At 37.8% G+C, this 17,972-nt stretch overlaps 1 protein-coding gene across 1 annotated transcript in view; it reads right to left on the bottom strand.

Annotated features, from left to right (window-relative positions):
- Positions 1–1,649: 1,649 nt before the first annotated feature.
- The window catches only part of LOC140477366 (DEP domain-containing protein 1B-like), a 31,413-nt gene continuing 15,090 nt past the window's right edge, over positions 1,650–17,972 (bottom strand). The window contains exons 4-11 of the mRNA XM_072571145.1: positions 16,061–16,188; positions 14,311–14,441; positions 13,543–13,590; positions 11,200–11,340; positions 7,866–8,032; positions 7,188–7,364; positions 6,810–6,989; positions 1,650–5,416 (exon numbers count right to left, since the gene is read on the bottom strand). Coding sequence (XP_072427246.1) covers positions 5,255–5,416; positions 6,810–6,989; positions 7,188–7,364; positions 7,866–8,032; positions 11,200–11,340; positions 13,543–13,590; positions 14,311–14,441; positions 16,061–16,188 — 1,134 coding nt within the window. The 3' untranslated portion in view covers positions 1,650–5,254. The remainder of the gene's footprint in view (positions 5,417–6,809; positions 6,990–7,187; positions 7,365–7,865; positions 8,033–11,199; positions 11,341–13,542; positions 13,591–14,310; positions 14,442–16,060; positions 16,189–17,972) is intronic.

Below are 17,972 nucleotides of genomic sequence, written 5' to 3'. Positions count from 1 at the left end.
AAACTGATCAGGAAGAAAAGGAGGATGACATGCTCCAATCTACATCAACCAAGCAGAAGTTGAGGGTTAAGGGTGTCAAATTCCTAATAGTGATGATAACTGACCTGTCCTGGACTTCCCATTAGATGCAACAGTCAAGAGGTACAACACCTCTTCATCCTCAGGTGGCTTAGGAAATTCAGAATGTCCATAAGGGCCGTCACCAACTTTTCCTGATGCACCACTAAAAGCATACTTTCCCGGTGCATAACATCCTGGTATGGCAACTGGTCTGCCCAGGACCATAAGAAACTACAGAAGATTGTGTGCACAGCCCAGACCATTATGGAAGCCAGCCTTCTATCCATGAACTCCACTTATATTTCTCATTGCCATGGAAAGTCTGCCAACATCAAAGACCCCTCACAGTAATGCTCTCTATAATGGGCAGAAGATACAGAAGTTTGAACACATGCACCAACAGATTAAAGAACAGCTTCTTCCCTGCCATTAATAGACTGATGAAATAGACTCTAACTTCAAATCATGTTGACTTTGTTTTACGCAATTCCTGTGTTGTGCAACCTGCATGCCATGCTCTAAGCACTGTATGATCTGGATGTCCTTGTGTGCTTTGATCTTCCTACAGTGCTCGCAAAACAAAGCTTTTCACTGTACTTAGGTACACGTGACTACAATAAATCAAACCAGCTTTCAACACAACAGTGAGATAATCCTATTACCTGTACAGTGTCTGGTGGGTGGTTTAAATGGTGACAACATTCACTCTTCAATAGCAATTGGAACCAAGCTAGTAGTACACATGATTGTTCACCAGCATACCTTCTTCCAACCATGTTCATATAGAGTCACAGAGGTCTACAGCACAGAACAAAAGTAACTTTTCAGCCCAGAGTCTGCGCCAGTCAAAAACATCCACCCAGCTATTTAGTTAGTCCAACTCAGTTTCTGGGTAAAAACAAGGACTGCAGATGCTGGAAACAAGAGTCTAGATTAGAGTGGTGCTGGAAAAGCACAGCAGATCAGGCAGCATCCGAGGAGCAGGAAAATCGACGTTTCGGGCAAAAGCCCTTCATCAGGAATCTGGTCAATGGAAAACAGAATATTGATATTGGGGGAATTCAACAATAATAATGCCACTGAATGTCAAGGAGTGGTGGTTGGATTGTTTCCCTCCAGGTAATATTGTCTGAAACAAATATTACTTGCCTTGGGCTGATGAGTGGTCTGGCTGCTATTCAGGTATTATTTGAGGATTGGTGAATGGTGCAGAACATTGCTCAATCCTCAGTACATTCCTACCATAAAGGAGGGAAGGTCATTGTTGAAACAGCTGTCATTAGTTGTGCTGAGGAACACTTGCCTGAGGAAGATGCAACGATGTCTTGGATGAGATGACTAACCTCCAATGACAACAAATCTTCCTTTGTGCTAGGTATGAATCCAACCAACTGACAGCTTATTCCCCATCCAATGACATATTTCAGGTTTGCTAGGACTCCTTTATGCCACACTAGTCACTCTCCCCATACCACTCTTGTCCATGTTTAAAGAACCAGTGACTTAAAAATAGATAATTCATTTACAAAATAACCTGTCTGGTTCACAGATGGTGTAGAGGTTTGACAAATATCCAGTAAATCACCAAGTTAATTCATTACAAAAAATTTATTAGAAACAAAGTAGCTCAGTAGTTCCATCTGAAAGTAACAGCAGAGAAATACAATTTTGTCTTAATTATACTACTTTCTTACAACTGGACATTTACTTCTTGTATCAAGTTGTAAAGTATAAAAAAGATCCACTACTGCAACTAAGTTGCCAATTTCAACGTGAGTAAAGCACACATTCCCATCAGAGTGAATACTTTAATACAAAAAGCCAGCTGAACCCAGAATACTCTCACATGCTGTCCAGCAGCAGCATCAACAGAGGAGTGTGGGGCAATAGGTCACCACACCACCTCAAGACGAAGGAATAATAAGGAAAAGATGTAACGTGGCACAAAAAAAAACTGGCACAAAAAAAATTATTTTACAAACATGAGGAAAGAACATCCAAATAAGTACATCCAAATAATGAACACTACTTGAGATAATTAATAGCTTTTGAACACTGTAACAATGCAAAAAAGGGAACATATTCAGTGATTAAGACAACTACAGTAGATGATAGCACTTCGGTGATAAGCGCAAAATGCATTTAACAAATTAGATTAAACTTGAAATGTTAGAACTCATACAGTAAAATGTTTTCAACTGTGCAAAACCTAAAAGTCTGTAATTGCCAAATACTAGTTAACTAAAAAGTGTGTTTACCCAGACTTTCAAAATATTGAAACCTTATTGATTTGTGTGTGTGGGTTGCCCAACTAGTGAGTGAAGGATTATGGGGCTCAGGCAAGAAAGTGGAGCTGAAACAAAATCAACCATGATCTTATTGAATGCTTGCTCAACAGACTGTCTAATTTTTATGTAAATAATAGTGAGGTTGTTAGACCCATCATGTTTTCTAATTGCAAAACCCAGCCAATGCTGCCGTTATGAGGCAAATGGTCATAATCTCCATTGTTTTCTTTGTGTCCATCTAAAAAAGATAAACAGTCAAAACAATAAGATAATGGCCTTGTGGCACAGTGACAGTAGTGCATTATTGCACTATTTATAGGTGTTTTCATACTATAGCTTCTCCAGATAATAAATTCTCAACATGAGACACACTATCAGAAGCCGATACCATTTCAAAAGGAGAGAGTAAACGCTGGAAAATAAATTAGGTGCTACTTTTGAGCTATCTGTAAAGAATTGGCCTCAATAGATTAGATCTACACCACAGAAACAGGCCATTTGGCCCAAACAGTCCACTTCACTGATCCAGCTGGAAATATTATTTGTTTCTCTCGAAAGATGTTCCCTGACCTATTAGCTGTTGGAGCACTGTTTTTGTAATTAATTTCCACCACCCACAGCATTTTGCTTGTGTTTTATAGGACAGTAAACAGATTTTTAGCAAATTTTATTACCAGTGAGGCATAGGATGAATTCAAAGTGAGTATACTTCAGAAGCACAATAAATATATTTTTGTTATTACTATGAGTAGCTCATAAAATGTAATGCATCTGAGACAAGGTCTCTTCAGCAAGAATTAATGGAGTCTCATGTTTGTGGGAGTAAGAAAATACATGCAACAATATATTTTTACTGGGACTTAAATTTTTACACTAACATTAAGAGCTGCCCTAATAACAGTTAGTGTTTTTAGGCTACCTGCTATAAATGTTTATCCATCATGTTTAGCAAATATTTGAAAGATGAATTGGAATTAATACAGCTTTAAAAGAAGTTCTAAAAGCATATGATGCAACGTAATATTTATTGCACATTGAGCTGTCCTTTTCAAATAAAACTTCTAGTGTACAGTAGGATGCACATCTGAACTAATACCAAGCAAATTGCAAGTGCTGGAAATCCAAATATGCTAGAAATATATCAGGTCAGGTAGCATTTACGGAGAGAGAAGCAGAGTTAAGGTTGCTGGTTGATGAAATGGAAAAGGTTTTAAGCAAAGAGAGGCCGAGAAAGAGGAGAATAGACATCAGGGAAATTCTGAAAAACAGTCACAGGGCAGGAAGGGTTAAACAACAAGAGATGATACTGTAGCACCAGATAATAATACAACACGAAATAAAAGATGGGTCTGGATGGCAACAGGAATAACAGAATCATTCCCACAGCTATCATCGCCAAAAGAAATGAGTGCAGAGATTAACAGGCTTCAACAAATTGTAGATGAGCCTGGAAGGCTGCAGAGTGCGTAACCAAGAGATAAGATGCTATTGCCTGAAATGATGATGAGCGTCTTTGGAACAATGGAGGTGGCCAGATCCAGGAAAATCAGAGTGGGATTGGGGTGGAGAATTAAAATGAGAAGACCATTGGAAACTCAAGCTTTTTGGACTGAATGAAGGTGTCTGGCAAAGTGTCACCTAATCTGCATTCAGTATCCTCTACATAGGAGAATCTTTCATGACCAGCACATACAATAACTGAAAAGAACAAAAAAATTGCTATTTGAGCAGCAACATTTGGGGCCCTGAGAATTGAAGTGGCAAATATAATGTACCGCATCTTATACATTTGCATGGAGAAACGAGGGGTTGTTGGGTGTGCACCAGAGTATCAGAGAGAGTGGTCTTAATATAATAAAAGGAGGGCTGGGGAAGATGTGTCCGCTGTTGACATCACGCAGGAGATAGTAGAAATGGCAGAGGATCTACAGAACGTGAAATGTGGTGGGTGAAAGGGGAGGACAAGGGAACTTATGATGCGAGAAGGAAGGGAAGTGCGGTGAGCGCAAGTGTAAGAAATTGAAAAGACAGGGCTGGAAGTAGTGGGGCCTAGAATTGTCAGTTGATAAAACAGAAGACATGACAGAAGCGCTGGTATAGGAATATTGACTTCGTACCCGTTCTGAGTGTGTTAACTGAGAAATGACGAGAATAAGGTCCTTAAAGGAAGCAAGAGGAAAATGTAGGAGGAAGAAGAGGAAATGTAGTCAATGAGCTTCTAATGAATATTGGCTGATAATCTAGCAAAGTGAGATAATTAAGGTTAAAAACCATAGAGACAGACCATGTGCAGGTGAGGGAAGGACAAAAACTGGAAGCAATGTTGATTGTGATTTCCAGCTTGTGGCAAGAAAAGAAAAAATCATTTTTTCTATTCCTAAATAAAGGGTAATACTATCCACCCTCACAGGTTCTTGATATTCCTAGTTTATCATGGAATGAGGAATACTCTCTTGAAAAGAGACATCTATTGTCTGTCATTTTGCAACTGGGATTAGGTCACCACAAAAATTAACACCAAGAATATACCCTTAAATATGCCAACATTATTTGTTTACAGTTAATTACTTATATCAATAACTAGGTGCAGAATACTCAAAATTATATTTCTTCTGTGTCAAACAATTTTCCTTTAACACTTAAATGGTATTAGATCAAATTGAACTTGCAATATATGGTATTCAATAAACTTAAAAAGTGAATGGTTTCTCTTAAATTTCAGCTATTCATATTCAATAAGTAACAGGCTTCAGAAAACGCGATTAAAAGTTTTTGCGTAATATGCAATATAATCAGCACGTGTAGCACCAAGGATCTTCAAATGCCATTACCACATAACTGAGAACTGAGGTCAATAACCAAAGAAAATCTCACATTAGCAGCAGCTTGCCACAGCTATGAATGTATTACATCCGGAAACTCCGGGTTCTATTAAATGGCTGGAATGATTTCTTCATTGTGAAAAACATGAACTGTGGTTTAAGCTTTGATTTTTCAGGAAAAACCATTGCCTCACTCTCTGCTGTTGGAAACCGTGTTTTGTAAATATCAGGATAGGATTTCTGAAACTGAAGAGAAATAAAAACTAAATTATGTTAAGCAAATACTGCATTGTTTTATAAATTAAAACAAAACACCACAGCAACTTGCAGCCCTCCTTCACTAGAAACAAGAAATTGCCATAACAACCCACAAAATAAAGTTCTCTGAACAAACAATTTACTGGGATTCCAATGATTAACAAAGCAAATGAGTTCTTAGGTGTTGTAAAATTCAATTTCCTATTCTGAGCATTGAAAAGGGAATAAAATATCTATCCAAGGTTTTGTTTTTATATTGATTAGGTTGCAGAGTTAAGCAACTGCCTTTAAAAGTCATACCCTACTTGTCAAAATTGCAGTTTCACTGGGTATGATCTACACCCCTGTTGTTGTCGTCGACAGGATAATGGTGATATTGCACTCATGCTTTTTAGATTTTAGTGCTCGCATAACCACTTATGGGGGAACTGCTAATACAGTATTTGTGTAGTAACACTACGCAACGAGCAAACATTCAAAATCAAATTTGACTGATTGTGAATCTTTCACAGGAAACAATGATGTGAACAAGCTCTCGTTAGGTATTAAATGGCCCCAAGGTGATACAGCTGATTATGAAAGTTGACAACCAAGTCAATTTTCTGTGTTAAACACATGAACCAGTTGTCTGGCACTTAAGAGTAGACCAGTTTCTGGAAACATGGATTCTTCATGTTTTGTTTCAAATAAATGCTATAATAATTGCAACTGTGCCAAGGAGGCTATGAAATTTCTAAAGGTTGGTCATGTTGGCTTAGGTGATTACCACCCCAGCAATACTCCTGCACATTGCTGGAGATATCACTTCGCTGCCTGGACTTGGAGTACAGACTGCTTTCCTATGCAGTAATAAGTGCAGATATTTTAGTAAACCGAAGTTTGGACTTCTAAACATGGCTATACATTTTAGAATGTATTAGACAATCAGCAGATTCCAAAGAAAATTATTTTAAAATTAAACAGGTAAATTCCCTACATGACACAAGTAGCAGTATGGACAGAGAACATTGCAGATTTGATCTCTCGTCACAGTTGAGATTGCTCTGGTGTGACAGCAGGCATACGAATTGAATACAGCATCCTTGGGCTAGAGAAAAAGTTTAAAGAAAGATGTATTGCAGGGACGAGACGATGTAACCTTTTATTATGACACTGCCAGCTGTAGGGCTTTAAATGACAACAATGAAAACCATACATAGAACAGAGCATATTGCTAGTGTCATCATATTTGTATGGACAATTTTTCTAGAAACAAACTAGACTCAGTCCTACCTTAATTGGAGGGTACATAATGAAGGAAAGCTACACTTTAAGAAAAAAACACATGAAAGTATTTAGTAATGAGCAATACCAATGAAAATTAAGTTTTTAAATGCTTAACCTGCTTTAACTTCTTCTTCTTCTCTTTAACAGAAATAGTTTTATTCATTATTATTTCTTCTAGCAGGGTTACAACTGCAGCTTGAGAACTTCTCTGTTCTTTACAATCTTCAGTAGTAATCTGACAAGAGGTGGTATAGGAAGCTACTGTAGCATCGGCGTCAGCACCTGCATACTTTATCTGGGAAAAAAACCCAATTAATTTTGAGGACCTTGTTTGATAAACTTTTAATCATCCAGCTGTAAGAGTCAGTTTCTAACATTTTAAAATTACTGCAGGAGGGCAGTTTGCATATTTATTTTCTAAACAGCATTATTCCTTATGAACTTTAAAAAATTACTTCACATTTCGCCTTGAATCAAATACTCTTTAATGTACCTGAACTCTTCTGAGGTGGGCCAAATGTTCCTCCACTGCACTTTGTAGATGGTCAGGAGCTCTCAGAATATCTTGGTAATGATCCATCATGAAGCTGACAAGTCTAGTAGCCAGCAACTCATCTAGGTCCACTTCATCTTCTGAACACAGGATACAGCGAGAGAAGGTTTGAATCATCTTTAATACAAAAGAAAATAAGGTTTAGTAATTTGGATTAGAGATTGAAAACTAAATTTTTTAAAGTTGAAACTGAACAGATTCAAAAAGGTTTGTGGAGAACATCTGTGAGAAGTGGATAAATGAGTTCATTTGCTTTGGCATTAACATAGAGATCTAGGCTTATAGGTCCATAGTTCCCTGATAGTAGCAACACAAGTGGATAAAGCTGTCAAGAGGGCATATGGCATGCTTGCCTTCAACAGTCAGCGTACAGAATATAAAAATTGGTGAGTCATGTGCTTTTGTATAGAAATTTATTTTGACCACATTTGGAATATTGCGTACAGTTTTGCTCACCACAGTACACCAGAAGGACATGGATGCTTTGGGGAGGATACAGAAACCGCTACCAGGATTTTCCTTGAATTTGAGTAGGAAAACTCCCTCACATTGGAATATGCCTCAGCATCTAAGGACTTACATAGTAGTTTCATGAACTGAGTCAACTGTCAAACTCACCAGCATTCTGTTTGCAACAGCATCATGAAGGGGTGGCATTTCTACATTTTGAGCAATACGAGCGATCATTCTCATTAGGAGTTGCAGCTTTCTTCGGTTTTCCGGGGGCACAAGGAGGCAACAAACTTGAAGAGCTTCAATACCATCTTGCGTTTGTTGCAAAAGACCTAGCTTTCGTAACAGAGCAGAACTAAACCATTAGCCATTGGAGACATATACTGTTCCAGACAAGTAAATTAAGTCTGAACAAAAATAATGACACGGAAACTTTAAACAGAATGCACTGACCGCTTCAGAACATGTGATTCAATGACTTTACCACAAACTTGTGAACATCATTCCAAGCTTGCATAACACATTTTTAAAATCCAATTCTTTACTTAAAACAAATACATTGAACAAGTCATAATTCTGAATAACTTATATGCAAAGAAAAAAAATGAAGCCAATTATGAAAGTCATTTCCAAGAAAACAATACTAACGACATCAAAATCAAGTTGAATTTAACAAAATCCAGTAGATGATTCTTAAAAGCAGAACAGGAGAACTCTTTTGCATGAGGAGTGTCTACTTGGCTTACCGCTAAAAACTGTACATTTTGATAAGCTATTGAGTACGGATCGATTATCAGACCTAACTCAGTCCAGTTTAAAATGCTGGCATACTGCCCAAACACTTTGGACTTCCAGTGGCTTATTTAAAGAGTAAACCTAATTTGCTGCTTCTGTAAAAAAATGTTTTGCCACCTTGTTTTATGTTGAAAAATATTGCACTCAGTTTTAGATCTTTGGCTGTATTTCATTTAGCATCTTTACTTAAGATCACAGGCCGGACCCATTTTTAGTTCACATTGGAAATTTGATTTACTCAACTATTTCAGAAGTCTTGTATCTTATTGATAAAACATGCATTGACTAATTTTTATTTGCTATATTAGAGATATTTCATAGAATCCCTACAGAGTCAAAGCAGGCCATTCGGCTCACCAAGTCTATACCGATCTTCCATCTATAACCACCAACCCTGATGACCATTGGTGGCATCGTGAGCTCATTGCAGCAGCTAACAAACAAAAAGATGTCAGTACTTCAACACTATTCCAAATACACTTGAATCAGTCAAAGAAAACAGGGTGGTGCCATATTTCAAAATGAGACTGGGAAAGATGAACACCAACATGCTGGGAGGCTCTTCAAAGCACACCATGTCATCAGGATCTTTCCAGATCCTCTATCAACAATCATGGAAAACTCTACTACACTGGTGCAAGCCTTAAAAATGCCTAGTCCATCTAGAAGACACATGCCATTAAAGACAATATGGAAGACAAATGCAAGGATGTGTCAACAGTGCGATGAAAAGCCACTTACAAAATAATAACCAGCTCACTTTGCGTTCTACAAAAGGCCATTCAGCTCTTGATTCAAATATTGATGAAAGACCTGAATGTCCAACCATGCAATACTCTATCAGTACTATACTGAAGTGCCAGTCCAGGCACTTAGTGCTGAGGTCACTGATGTGATAGTTGCCAATACAGTTTGAGTCTTCAGTTAGAGTGTACAAAGATAAGCTAGTTTAACAGCATTAGCCACGAGTGAATTAGTCAATGTCATTATTACCGTATTTCTCTCTGGTGAATCTATAAACCTACCATCCCTCTTCATTTTTTGTTGGTCCAGCCTTTCCCCAATCCTAGAGGATTGGGTCATGGACTTTAATTGGATTGGTCCACACATATGGACAAGGTACTGCAATTATTTCATAGTGTCACCTTCAGGATTGTTGTCCAGGAACTTCTCCCATTGTTACAGTCTACCATCAGGCATACTGGAAGGAATTACAGACTGACAATCAAGCTGTAGGGTCACATTTGACTGCACATTCTATGGCCAACATGATGTGGAGCTTCAGTCAGAAACTCCAGGTACAAAGGTATGGACACAACCATTACACCAGAAGGCCTCCCCATTATTCACCAGCATCTGACAAGCAGAAACTAAATTTGGCAACCCTCTCCAAATATAATGTTCTCCAATTGTAATTAAAGTCTTCCTTGTAATATTGACTTGGTACTACCTATAAAAAAAAAGGTCAAAAAGCAGTTATCTTCTTCCCAATTTCTATAGACCTTATGCAAAAAGAAAATTAATGGTATTCATACCAAAGGAAGATGGGGTTGATATCTCTGATAAAGATCCACGCAAGAAAACAATAGAAATCTTTCAGTGAACACAGTTTTACAAAATGTGTTCATGGTCTCTGGGGTACAACTCATTTGTGAACACAACAGCCAATTTAAATTCAGCAACTGTACTGAACAATTGTATTGTACTGAGCGTTTCTTCACATACTTCCTACAAACTACTCTAGCTCTTCAAAGGGTCAAAGACCCTCCGTTTATTAATGAGACTACAAATGAAGTAAATCCTCCAAGGAAAAGCAAAATACAGAGGGTATTGGAGATCGAAAATTAAAAACAAAGAGCTGGAAAAAGTCAGGAAGGCCAACAATAACTGTGGAGAGAGAGAGAAAGTGTTATGTTTCATGTCTCATATGGTTTCTTCCAAATGAAAACAAGTCAAAATAGTATTCTTTTTGCATAAGGAAGATTTGATAGAATCTAACTACAGCTTTTGCATTGGGGAAAAATGTGATTCAAGTTTTAAGTTTCAGCAGCCATTGTTATTGCAGACACCAAAATTTCACCTCGAGACCCATATATATTAGGGAGCCCTGATTTAGACCAAATTTTAGAAGATTGGAGGTATCAACTCTGAAAAAGGGAAAAGTCTTATCTCCATTGCTGGGAATCAGGAATCTTGGAAAATCATTTAGGAAAGACAGGCATTATTCCAAAACGAGTCAACATAGCTTGCGGGGTTTAAATAATTTTTGAATTTCTTAGAGAAGCATAATAGACCACGATATATTCAAAAGCATTTGGTACTATTCCACGTAATAGTGGACTGCACAAGGTTGAAATGAGAGTGGAAAATAGTTGTTCATAGGCAAGCAGAGAGTCCTAAAGCACAAGCAGCTATTTGATCAACAGTCAGTTACCAGTGAAATGGCATAAGTTTGATTGTTGATATTCAGATAATTTTCAAGAATAAACAGTACCCAGCATGTCAAATTAAAAAGCAATAACAAATGATGGTTACAAAATTGTTCTGTAAAGAGATTGGATTGGTACTAAGCAACAAATTTGATCTAGCATCATTAGAAGCACAAGTTAATATTGTGGATGACTAATGTGAACTAAGTTACTCACAACGAATATAGTTAGGAATTTATGTTTGCTTAGAATGATGCAGCGCATGTTTTACCCACCTAAAATATTTATAAAGAGCTCATAGAATTCAAATGTTAGCAATGGCTGCTTTGTCTTTTGGAAGTAATCTGCTATAGTCTTGAACACGTCTCTTTCAAACCCTGGGTACATGGGTCGGTTCAAATCACTTCCATTTGGCCCTGAAAAATGGGGGGAAAAAAAAAAATAGGTTACATATAGTAGTTGGAACAACACCAAACTAGATACTCAACCAAGATTTTTACGCTGAAGTCTGAACTTGGAGCAATTATGTCTGAGGCAAAAACTTGGAGGTCCCAGAAAAAGGGAGTAAAAATGCATTCTGGATAACAGCTTGAAGTCCACTGGAAGCTCATTTGGAGGGAGAAGCACTAACTTTTGGAATGTCTCCTTCTCTTCTACTCTCAAGATAAAGATGAGATATCAACCCATGGAAAACCTTGGTATTATATATGTTTAAATCCCCCTTCTCTTGCCACTGCAGCACCAGTATTTTCAGCAAGGCCCAAAACAAGATAAACAGACACCTAAATCAAGCTGAAATTTCACCTGCCGCTTATCACTCAACCAACACAATTTGCTCAATACAAGGGATCAAGACAGCTAAATGATGAGCTGGAGATTCAGGGTTTGGAACAGATCCCCAAATCAAAGATTTGACAACAAAGTGATATGTTAGAGAGTAGGAGAGGCTGTAAACCAGGGGCTGGGGGCCAGAGAACAGTGTGTGAGATGACCAGAAAGTATTGTTAAAACAAAGTTACAACATTTTACATCTAAACTTTAAATAGAAATACAAAGTAGTACAATGTTCCTTCTTGGCATGAGCAAGGTCATACAGAATCCAACTACAATTTTTACTTTTCACCTTTCTTAAATTTCAGGAATTGAAATAACTTCAAGTGAAAACTTGCTTTAACTGCTACTTGGAGCCTTTCCAGCTTCAGAAATTCAGAAGTATAATGTTCTGCCTTCAATGTGAATATCTTATTGTCCATCACATACAAAATCACTATTTACTGCACATAAAGCAAATATGGAAAAAAGTAGACAAAAGAAAGTAGGGGCAAAAACTATTTCCACCACTACTATATTTTATGTTCTTAATAACAAAAGCTGTAAGTAAACTTCAATATCAAAATCTTCTCTCAGGACTCAATTACATAGCACCTCCAAACAAAAAAACCATACAGTTCTTCTCCTTAAGCTCAACACCAGTAATTTGTGTTGCATGTATTTTAATAGATTACAGCCAAAATGTTTCAACTCTACATACAATTTAGTAAAGTTATATTTTAGAGTGGTGCAATCAAAGATACCCCTTGCAAAACAAAAAGGGGCATAAATATATTCATCATTCCAAAGTGGTAGACAAAAAAACCCAAAAAGAAATGCAACCTGTGGTGCATTCTTTGTCATTTAAACTATAATAATGCTGGACCCAAGGAATACAGTATATGCACAATATTTCGAAGTGCTGCACAGTCTATGTAATTGTATACACTAATCACAAAGCAATTGATTATCAACACTGTTAGCAGTTAGCTCTGATATAATTGCCATGTTGCATTCTGGTAGGAAACACAGTACCGCGAGATGTTTTCCAGCATCTTCCTGACAAAATAAACAAGAGCAGGACTTATACAACTAATAGTGGGGCCCCTGGGTGGTGCTGAAGAACAGAGAAACGTAGGGGCTCAGATACATAATTCCTTGAAATTTGTGTTACAGATACACAGGGTGGTTAAGGCTGGGACTTCTTTCATTGGAACATAGGAGGTTGAGAGGTGACGTTATAGATGTTTGTAAAATCACAAGGGATATAGATAGCATGAATGACAAGGGTCTTTTTCCTGGGGTGGGGTAGTTCAAAACTAGGGAGTATAAAACTAGGGAGTATGTTTTTAAAGTGACAGGAGAAAGATTTAAAAAGAACAAGGAGGACACAGAGTGGTTCATGTGTAGAATGAACTGCCAGTAGTAGTAGTGCTGGATGCAAGTACAGTATTCTAAATGTCTTTTAAACATTATAAGTATATGAATATGAAAGGTTTGAAGAGACATGGGCCAAACACAAGCAAGTGAGACTTGATTAGTTTGGAAACAGGGTCGGTATGGACTAGTTGGATGAAGGATCTGCTTCCGTACTCTATACACATTACTTATGAAACTACATGAAACATGCAAAATGCCATGATGTCCGTCAGGAGGACACTCTAAGTGAAAATGCAACAACCAAAATTCAATGATTTATTCATTCTTCAAAAGTAGAAAATTCTGGCTCATGTGTCCAATTCATCCATGGGTATGTCATTTCAAACAATGTCACAAATAACAACGTAGGTTACTACATTAATACTTACAGTTTGCCAAACATTTCATGGCTGACAGAACCCAGTGTGGAAGCTCTTCTGTTTAAAAGATGGAAATTAATCACTTTTAGTACTGAAACTTCTTGATCAGTCTTTGTGATGAATATCAGAAACTTTAAAGCTTTAAAGAGAATTTCACTTTTTCTCTCCATATACTTTGAAACATTTATAAATATCACCATTTTGAGAGGATGCCCTTGTCTAAATTGAGTTTTCTGCAATTTCTGCATTCAAGTCAAAGTAAAAACAAGTTGAAGTGCAGAACGAAAATTGTAAAGATCCAAAGTATGTGGAGTTTCAAGGCTAGTCCTTGTTCATCTCAGCTGGAAAACAATACCAGCTTTGCACTGAGCCTTGGTGAGCCAGAGTAAGGGAGACAAAACAAAACTATTTTTTGTCTTCATTACCAGATAGTGGTCCTGACTGGAAGTGCACACTTTAGATATGTTGCAAGAACCAACACAGCAATGATTAGACATGTTTCAGAATAGCTCATTACTCCTGGTTTTTCCAAGAAGGAAACAAGTCTTGGGCAATGAACTAAATGACTGCCAACATACATGTACCTATAACAAACACTGGTTAGTATTTTCAGGACAGGTAAGAGGAAGAAAAAAAATTCAAAAACATTTATGATCAAAAATGCAAGTAGGTAACTGGTCTTAAAATCAGGATCCAAGAAAATTGACAATTATTCTGCTCATTTAAATGAATGTTTAGTTCAGTATTTAAGAATTTGGATTATTGAAGAATACATACCCAGTTTATTCTCCAGAATTACTACTCCTTGTTTATTAATGTGGTGAACATTAATAATGATATGCTTGGGATTAAGTAGTTTGGAATCCAGCACTCCTTCTAGAGAATCGAGTCCAAGAATCTTCTGTAAACTGAAATGCAATATAAATTTGCCTATTATTCTTTTACCTCAGAAGCAAAAGCGCATGCATTACACACACAGTAACGTAGTAGGCTTATATCATAAATTTAGCATATATATTTTACAATTTGACCACCTACCTGGGAAAAAAAAATTAAAGTCATTCACATTGTATTAGCTGCAGTAAACCAAAATTTTTCAGTTTTAATATGGAATGGCAAAACGTGTCAGCGTAGGCTTGGAGGGCCAAAGAGCCCGTTCCTGTGCTGTATTGTTCTTTGTTCTAATTTTCAGGACAATTTTTCATATTATTGGGTAGTTACAAGGCTGTAGCTGTACTCAAACAGCTTTCATAAGGTCAGAGCTTGTTGTGCAGAAGTCTTCAGTAAACTGGGATGTCGGTGATGTCATAGCTTTTGTTGCATCCAAGCCAATTCATGATATTAATGTACCGAAAGCTCATGTTTGCGATGCGAGGAAACATCAGAAACATGCCAGGATAGATCAGCCACTTGCAGCTGAGAGTAGCTTCAATTTGGACTAATTTTCCCCACAGTATGTATCCGTCTCTAGTAACATTACCACTAAATGCCATAAACATTACCATGCCATCAACTAAATAACCACCAAATCACCTGCATCAGCAATTAAACAATTAATTTACAAGCACTGCCTCCTAAGGTCAGTGCAACAATTACAAAAATAGGAGACGGTCAGAAGAGAGGGAATGGATTAAATTAACATGGAATCGGAGAGGGAAATCATAAAGATGTGCTCCTGGAAAGAAGGCTGGTTAATACTTTTATTTAATCTGTTCAAGAATACATCTGAAACAGGTGGGCCTTGAACCCAGGTCTGAAAATGTGTTGCTGGAATCCTGAAGGGCTGCTGCCCGAAACGTCGATTCTCCAGTTCCTTGGATGCTGCCTGACCTGCTGCGCTTTTCCAGCAACACATTTTCAGCTCTGATCTCCAGCATCTGCAGTCCTCACTTTCTCCTTGAACCCAGGCCTCCTGGCTCAGAGATAGGGACACTATCACTGTGTTACAAGAGCCCATCCAAGAATCCAACTCTTGATACTTTCTAATCAACCTGTTCAGAGATGTTAGTACATTTCCGGAGCAGATAAAATTAAATATGAAGCTAATGAGAATCAACTGCTCTCAAATCAACTCTGAAGCTGCTCAGGTTTACCTTTAAAAGGAACCTGCATTTCTAACATGGACAGTACTAGCTATGTACACTGTTCCAACACCTCAGGATCTGACCTAAAAACTGAAAAGACAAAGCCAGTTGTCAGCTGCTACTTGAGTAGTCAATGGGTCAGCTCTCCCAATTTGAGCACAAATGTCCAATCATGACAAAGAGGATTTTGCAACGTTGGTTGGGTTGGATAACAGTCAATGCTTGATGAAAGCTTATGGACTTGAAACATTAACATTTCTACGGGTTCACAGAAACTGATGCCTGGAATGTTCTATTCCATAGCAACACATTTTGAACAATCTATCCGAGAAAATGTATCAACATCAATAGTAATTGTGGGTCGGGTAGGGTAGGGTGGAGGAGTGAAAGGAGATGTGCAAGGAAATACCAAAGAGCAAAAAAGAAATAAGAACTGGACACACTATGCTAGGGTCATCGATTTCCAGATCTCTTCCACAGTTGCTTGTGAAACCTCTTCCCGATGTATAATTCTACATTCTGACACTTCTCCAATTGCAATGCTATGACGCTTGTGCCACAAGTACGAATTCTGCAATAGATCATAAAGGAAGACAGTTGATAAACTGTTACATCATATTTTAGGACTGAAAATGATTCAGAGCTTAAAAATTATACAATAAGGTAACAATGTGAAAATCACCATATTCACAGAACCATGAGCTGCTCTACTAAAACAGCAAAGACAACTGGCACAGAGTTTAACCTGTGGGCCACCACATGTCAAACAAGGTTGAGAAGGCACAGTCTTCAATGATCTCAGCCTGTATGGGAAATACACCTGTGCTGTTGTTGACACCATCACTAACCAGCCAACTCAATTAATCGACTCCCAATAATTAATGCTACTACTAATCATACCCACGATTAATGTTCGACTGGCAAGAATTTAAGAAATTCCACAGTGGTTTTTAACCCATATTCGTCACATGTATATTACTAAAAAGCTGATTGACCCATCCTTCTTGAAAGACCTAACATAGCGTGAATGCAAGCATTTTGCACCTCAAATCACATTTCAAATGCAATTGTGTTTTGTGGTGGGGGAGGGGACGGGGTAATGTATCATGTACATATTTATGGTCAATTATTCAAGGCTGATGGTCAACTTTTTTGAATTGAAACACCCTTTCAGTGAGCTGTGTATGCTGATTGAAGATATTGAAGGCAGAGGAGAAATCTTTAGTATCTCATGGAGAGATATGGAGATTACGTAGGGAGTTAGCTTAGCTGTAATATCACATTTACTTAAAATTGTCTGTGCAGTGGAGACAAGAAGCCACTTGCTAACCCCTTAAAAACTTTGCATAAAACCTGAATTGGGAATCCTGCTTTAAGGAAAACAAAAGTCAAACATGTGCCATTTAGTCTAAAATATTCCAACCATCAGAAGCTTGAATCTTAACTGTCTTAGTAAGCCATTCTGTTGTATTCAGCTACCTTAAGTAAATGCAAGATGAACGTAATCAGATAGAACATCAGTACTGGATTCAAATAGAAAGCTACATCTAACAGGCCCTACAGGATTCAACCTAATAGCATGTGAAAACCTGAGAAAAAAGTAGGACAATCATCCCAGTATAGTCCAGGAATAGTTTGCTATCCTAACTTAGAGTGAGATATTGGCTCAGTCACCATTCCTGATTGGGCCCTGAATATTAGTATACATTTAAGAGGAAGTGGCCCTGGACAATCGTGAATATGATTCTCATATAAATCAGGTGAAATATGACAATGAAACCCTCATTACTTCTGCCCTTCATGAGTTATTACTTCATGTTAATACAATTTAGAAGAAGTAGAGTGTGTAGCAAAGGCACAGATGTGCTCTGGGTGTACATTTCAATGTCCATCACCAAGAGGGATTTGGTGTGCCACTAGTGATTAAGCCCTGTAGGACATAACTGGTGTAAGCCCATTCTTGTGGCCAAAATAATACTAATGCAGCCACTCAAAGCTCTTTAGCCCTGGCACTTTGAAAAATAAATAGGGGTGGATATTCAACAAACAACAGAAGGAAGAACACTAAAATATCCCCATTTTCAACAGTGATGTAATCCACCACTTGAAGACAAAAGTCATGGTTTCAGCCAAATATGGCTGACTCTGTATTACTAAAGACATGCAGAAAAATACTACTACTACTACCCCACAAGATCAACACGTACCAGCGTCTTACCCCACACGAGGATCACATATACACTCAGGTGATTATTTTCCAGAGTTCAATAGAATCGGGGTCGGTTCCTGAGGATTGGAGGGCGGCTAATGTTGTGCCACTTTTTAAGAAGGGTGGGCGGGAGAAAGCAGGAAATT

The sequence above is a fragment of the Chiloscyllium punctatum genome, chromosome 1, assembly GCF_047496795.1.
Source record: "Chiloscyllium punctatum isolate Juve2018m chromosome 1, sChiPun1.3, whole genome shotgun sequence".
Taxonomy (NCBI): Eukaryota; Metazoa; Chordata; class Chondrichthyes; order Orectolobiformes; family Hemiscylliidae; genus Chiloscyllium; species Chiloscyllium punctatum.
Note: the sequence above shows the minus strand (reverse complement) of the source record. Positions and strands in the feature narration are given on the sequence as shown.